At 37.3% G+C, this 6,661-nt stretch overlaps 1 protein-coding gene across 1 annotated transcript; it reads left to right on the forward strand.

Annotated features, from left to right (window-relative positions):
* Positions 1-744: 744 nt before the first annotated feature.
* On the forward strand, positions 745-5,556 carry LOC110915672 (sec14 cytosolic factor). Its single transcript, XM_022160403.2, has 6 exons — positions 745-911; positions 2,202-2,463; positions 2,556-2,592; positions 4,082-4,187; positions 4,343-4,453; positions 5,298-5,556. Exons 1-6 carry the CDS (start codon positions 807-809, stop codon positions 5,412-5,414), a joined length of 738 nt encoding a protein of 245 aa, XP_022016095.1. The 5' UTR covers positions 745-806; the 3' UTR covers positions 5,415-5,556.
* Positions 5,557-6,661: the final 1,105 nt, after the last annotated feature.

Genomic DNA, 6,661 nt, shown 5'->3' on the forward strand with positions numbered 1-6,661 from the left:
ATATGTAAGCCAACGAGACAGATTTCAATTTTTTATAGAATATTAGCACATGCGTATGAACTCAACTCATACAAACAAACATACCCGGTAAAAACCTTTTTATAAAGTATACTCTGGTGAAATGAGGATAAACCTTTTCTCTATCGCGGGAGACAAAGATACCGCTCTCATTAAGATCATCATCATCAACATACTTAGTATATCCCACCAATAGCAAAGTTAAGGTACGGTCTGAGGAGGATAAGATGTAGACAGCCTTACCTCTACTTTTTAATAATAGAAAGACTGCTTCCAATGAGACCCTCGACTTGATAGTAGTTTTGCATCAAACCTTGGACATAATGCACATAACACTCAACAATTGAGACAAACGCCGATTAGTGCATGTACCCCTTGTCTTTCGGCTATCAACGCCACCACATGATGCATGATTAACCATCCCCTCTTCTAACGTTATTTTCAAGAAATTAGTAAAATAACGTTAAAATTAGTGCACTTTCACTTTTGTCCCTCGAACGCTTACACATATATGAGCATACCGCAAACGGGACATAACCGCTCCCATTAAGATACTAGGCTTTATAGACCCAAGCGAAATTTTGATTAAATATGGGGATGATAGATAAAAACCAAGTGATAATAGAAGGGGCCAAGTGAAAAACTTTATAACAAATTTAATTCTTGATGACCACACCCACCTACTTTGCCCATATTATTTATGGCTACCAGCAAACAAAGCCCTGTTTGGTAATTTCACATCCAATAAGACCAAAACAAATATTGTGTGCACTCTGCAGAAACAACAAATGGATACCAAAAATATGCAGTACGAGAATGGAAGCAGTGAAGAGGAACATAACAAGATTTTGCATATGAGAGAATTGGTCGAAAAACAAGACTCAACATCCAAGGTACATGTCTTAATGCATAACGTACAAGTCACTATAACCTGGATCTAGTCATCTTAAATTCTCAAGGTGTTTTTTTCAATAAAAGGATCTATAGATTTTCTGGACATTTAACTATTTAAGTATATTGTTGGTATCATGAAAGTAATTTTTAAGATTATATTAACCCATCCGATCCGACCCGACCCGACCCGAATACATCAACTGATAGTTTAAGAAAGCAACACAGTTGACTTTTGATCTATGGATTCTAATTCAGTTTTTAAGCACCTGGATGATCAAATTCTGTGGGTCGCGTCGGGTCGGGTACTCGAGTTGAGTTGACACGAAACACTTTTGCTATAGTTTTTTATATAAGTAATGTCAAACCGGATTACGAGTTTTATGTTGTTTTGATAACACCAATGTTCTGCTAACAAAACATCATGTTTCTTGCCTTAACCCCTTAATGCTACACTTAGCACGATATTGGTGGGCCCATGAATTTTCTTATTTAGGAGGTTTTATGCATCAAAAATACACTTTCTACCCGGTTTCGATCGGACTTTAGCTAATTTTGTTTACGTTGACCTGAAATGGCCGGATCATAACTACATGGGTCAAAACTACCAACTCTACTGAAAATTAGGGATGCGATATTTTTCCCAAATACCTCCTACCGATTTTTGGTATTCGGTACATGTATTGCTACCCAGTTTTATTGATTTCAATATTCTGTACTTTCGGTGTTGTTATGGATACGGACAAAAAATGGTATTGGTACTGAATTTTTCAGGAGTTTTTTTAGAATGCATATCTTTTTTTTTGAATATATAGAATTTCAAGGGGTGTAATTTATTTATCGTATTCATATCAATTTAACTTATTTGGTACCCGTATCGTATTGGTACTCGTACCAATTTTACCAATTTGATAGCGGTACCGCGTATCGTATTGGTATTCTTACCGATTTGGTACCCATATTGTATTTGTACTCTTACAAATTTGACTTATTTGGTACCCGTATTAGTGCTAAAAAAACCAAAGTGGTACCAAAAGGGGTACCGTACCAATATATTCGGTACGGTATTCAGGTATCCTGTTTTGATCAAATTCAGTACCGGTACAGGTATGGGTACGAGTACTGTACCGATCTCCCATCCTTACTCAAAAGTAACGAGACCGATTACTTAATGATTGAAAGTTTGGCATGAGTTACTAACATAATGAAAACGTGACTGTTCATTTCAATGAAAATGAGATATAACTTAATGTTAGTGTTGTATTCGTCTAACGAATTTTATTTTATTTTAGGAGTACGACGATTTGACGTTGAGAAGGTTTCTTCGTGCTCGTGACCTGGACATAGACAAAGCATGTACTATGTTTCTAAAGTACCTAAAATGGAGAAAATCATTTGTTCCAACTGGTTCAATATCTGTAACAGAAATACCAAATCATATAGCTCAAAACAAACTGTTTATGCAAGGAACCGATAAAAGTGGACGCCTAATAACCCTCGTGTTTGGTGGCAAACATTATCCCAACAATCCAGGAGGTCTGGAAGAGTTCAAACGTATGTTCTTTAACTAACCACATATGTCCATTAATCCAAAAAAAAATTGATTTTTTAATTATGTTCTTATTATGATTGTGAATGCATCACAGGCTATGTGGTCTTCACACTTGAAAGAATAATTGCAAGGTATGACCATTTTGATTCACTAGTTAAGTGAAGGTGTGGGTGGCCAGGTGGGCGATTGGGCGGCCACCCCCCTTAAAAAAACTAGTGTATTTTATAGGTAAAAATCCCGATCGCAACTCTTGAAAGTTTGGTTAAACCAATCGTTCGCATTCCCAAAAAATAATTCCTGGGTCCACCACAACTCTTTCCTAGTCTTGTTGCAAAATGGGCTCGGGTCAACACGGGCCGGGTTGGCCTGAACCTTCTTTTTTTAGTAATATATTAGTGTATTAAATATAATTACAAAAGCTATATTATTTTAAGAGTTAATTGCCCGGATGGTCCCTGTGGTTTGACGTTTTTTCACGTTTAGTCCCCACCTTTTGGAAATAGCAGGTATGCTCCCTATGGTTTGTCATTTTGTTACTCGGATAGTCCACTGACATTTACTCAGGGGACTATCAGAGTAACAAAATGACAAACCATAGGGAGCATACCTGCTATTTCAAACTAACTAACATCTACTCAGGGGACTATCCGAGTAACAAAATAACAAACCATAGGGAGCATACCTGCTATTTTCAAAAGGTGGGGACTAAACGTGAAACGACGTAAAACCACAGGGACCATCCGGGCAATTAACTATTATTTTAATGATAATCTACTATTCTTTGAACCGAGTTATTTAGAAGATTTTGGTTATATTTTGTGGATTATATTTGAATCGACCCATCCATGGTTTAAAAAAACGGTCAAGGCGTGCGCCTCGAGGTGAGGCGGTAAGAAATCGTGTCTAAGGTGGCGCCTTGTGGGGTTATGTTTGTATGTATGCCTTTGAGGGCCGAGGCGGTAAGAAAACATGCGCCTCGTGAGGTTATGTGTGTTTTTTATGTTTTAGACTTTCTGTATCAATTATTTTATTTTTGATGTTTTAGATTTGTTATGTCAATTATTCTATTTTTTATAAGATATAACTTTTTATATTTATTTTTTTGAGTTAATTGCCATTTTAGTCCCTGTGGTTTGGGCCAATTTGCCAGTTTAGTCCAAAGGTTTCATTTTTAACATCTGGATCCAAAAAGGTTTCATCGTTGCCATTTTGGTCCAATTGACTTAACTCCATCCATATCTGTTAAGTCTGCCAAGGGCATTTTTGTCATTTCATTTTTCTTTTTATCAACCCTTTTTTCTTAATTGCCAAAAATGCCCTTGGCAGCTTTAACAGATATGGATGGAGTTAAGTCAGTTGGACCAAAATGGCAACGATGAAACCTTTTTGGATCCAGATGTTAAAAATGAAACTTTTGGACTAAACTGGCAAAATGGCCCAAACCACAGGGACTAAAATGGCAATTTACTCTATTTTTTTAGTACGCTTTGGTTTGCTTCGAGGCTTACGTCTCGTGAGGCGAACGGAAAACGCCTCAAAAGGCTCGATTTCGTTCTTTTAAACCTTAGGCCCGTCCATAAGTAAATGGGTTGATGCCAACATCTAATATTTGATTATCAGGATGCCTGAAGGGCAGGAAAAGTTTGTGTCTATTGCAGACATTCAAGGATGGGGATATACAAACAGTGATGTCCGTGGATATCTTGCCGCGCTCTCTATCTTGCAGGTTCACATGCATTTCACTTTGAGTGTGTGTGTGTGTGTGTGTTTGAACAAAGCGGCTTTTAATTCCAGAAATTTTATAGTAACATTATGATCCCGGTAGTCGGTACTAGAAGGTATAAACTACTTTCTAATGTGAAATATTGATGTTTATGACAGGATTATTATCCAGAAAGACTTGCGAAAATGTTTGTCGTACATGTTCCTTATGTATTTATGGCAGCATGGAAGATGGTATATCCTTTTATTGATGAAAAAACAAAGAAAAAGGTAAGCTTTGTCCATACAGGTGGCAATTTTGACCCACTTATAAACGGGTCATGCGGGTTGTGTCAATGTTTTGAGAACCTGACCGGTCCGGTTCACCCTACTAGACCCGTTTTGAGTCGAACCGGTCAGTTGAACTGTTTTTTTTTTTTTTTAAATTTCAGTTTTACCATATTTATATTTATAATATTTACGACATCACCTGGTTCTTGCATCTGGTCCGACTAGCCCCACTAGTGGACCAGTAAGGAGACCCGTTCGACTTCCGTTCCGATCCTGAGAACATTGGTTTTATCCCTATAATTCAACAAGCAAAAATATAGCTTCAAAGGAGACGGGACAAACGTCACCCAAAAGTACACTTTTATTGCATAAAACCAGTGAAATAATTTTGTCTATAAAAAGATGGATTATTATAGAAATAGTATATATTTTGTAATCATATTTAACACAATAATTATTTAGAGTAAACTTCCTTTTTGCTCCCTGTGGTTTGGTCACTTTAACGGTTTTGCCCCAAACCTTTAAAAATAGCCATTTTACTCCCTAATGTTTTGGTTTTGTTGCCAGTTTGCTCCCTGCGGGGAGCAAAATGGAAACACAAACAATTTCGATGGAGTTAGAGGCGGAGAGCAAACTGGCAAAAAAACCAAAACATCAGGGAGCAAAATGGCTATTTTTAAGGTTTGGAGCAAAATTGAATAAGTGTTTTGGGTCAACCCGTCGACCCTGCACAACCCGTTTTGACCTGTACAAAAAAAGTTTTACAATGCTGCCCGTCCCGCCCCTTAATCCGCTTATACTTGCTTGCATATAAAATAAAGTTGAGGTTGTGTTTACTTTGCAGATTGTATTCGTTGAAAATAAGCATCTGACATCTACACTTCTGAAAGACATTGATGAAAGCCAACTTCCAGATATTTATGGAGGAAAACTGAAATTGGTTCCCATTCAAGATAGCTAGTTTAGTCAACAGTTGACTTATTTCTTTCTTCATTTGTTCAAGTCCTCCTAAGATCATTATGCACCTTAAACGGTTACAAGTAATGCCTGTATGCAAATATGCAATGTGGAATGTTATGAAAATGGTTAATCTTTAAAAACTATGGGTGGGTCAGATAACGGGTCAAAACGGGTAATTTTGGTCTGGTTTGACCCGAAACACTTGGTGCCAAAAAGTCCCCAATTTTTTAGATACTTAGCATGTCAAACGTGAGTACAAAAGTTATATTGTTTAAATAGTAAGAAAACTTAAAACATATGGAAATTCCCTGATGCAATAAAACAATTTGGGAAGATTAAATCTTAGATCACATACTGTATAAGTTGTATGGGTGGGGTTCTAGAGTGAACCAGTGGCGGACTCACCTTAAGGGGTGGGTGGGCGGCCGCACCCCTTGAAAAAAAATTTTAGTGGTATTTTTCGCGAAAAATCCCGACCGCACCCCTTGGAAATTTTCGTCCGCACCCCTTTAAAAATTCCAACCGCACCCCTTGGAAAATTCCGACCGCACCCATTGGAAATTTTCGTCCGCACCCCTTAGGAATTTATATAACAAAATTGTTAACACTAATTGAAATCCGATCAGATTATGTAAACAAGTTAGCCCACTAACCCTTTAATAAAACTTAAATTCAATCTATCAAACCCAATAACTTAATACCCATTCATAGGATTAGGAAGGGACAATGAATAGGAAAGTTATGTCGCGATTTCTCAAAAGGAAAGGGGTTGAACCACTTTTTTTCGCCGGATTCTTCTAATTAAAGACCAATGTATGTTTTAGATAGGTTTTTTTGTTCTTTTATTTAATGATTAAGAGAAATAGAAGTACGGATGGTTTGAACTTTGACGCTTTTTTGTTTGTTAATGTGATAGGAAGTTAGGAACTAGGGTTTGATTGTTTGAAAATTGAAATGGACCCGACCCGATCTGATTCGACCCGCTATGAAACTTCGTTTGTTTGTGTTTACTAGTTTTACATGACCCGACCTGATCCGACCCGCTATGAACCGATTTTTTTGTATAGCTAGAGGTCTAAAATCTTTAAAAAAATTTCGCACCCCCAGGAAAAAAATCCTGGATCCGCCACTGGAGTGAACACTAGCGTATTTGCGAACTGAGTGAACAAATCTTGGCCATTGATCTACACACGTGTATGGCCAGGATCTCATCATCAGATCGTAAAATGCACTAGTGTATTTCAACAT

The sequence above is a fragment of the Helianthus annuus genome, chromosome 4 (assembly GCF_002127325.2).
Source record: "Helianthus annuus cultivar XRQ/B chromosome 4, HanXRQr2.0-SUNRISE, whole genome shotgun sequence".
NCBI lineage: Eukaryota > Viridiplantae > Streptophyta > Magnoliopsida > Asterales > Asteraceae > Helianthus > Helianthus annuus.

What these genes read in the sequence shown, in the direction of transcription:
- LOC110915672 (XM_022160403.2), top strand. Translation starts at nt 807, where the DNA reads ATGGATACCAAAAATATGCAGTACGAGAATGGAAGCAGTGAAGAGGAA. An exon ending in AACAAGACTCAACATCCAAG is followed by an intron (nt 912 to 2,201) that starts GTACATGTCTTA and finishes ATTTTATTTTAG; the next exon opens with GAGTACGACGATTTGACGTT. An exon ending in ATGAAAAAACAAAGAAAAAG is followed by an intron (nt 4,454 to 5,297) that starts GTAAGCTTTGTC and finishes TTTACTTTGCAG; the next exon opens with ATTGTATTCGTTGAAAATAA.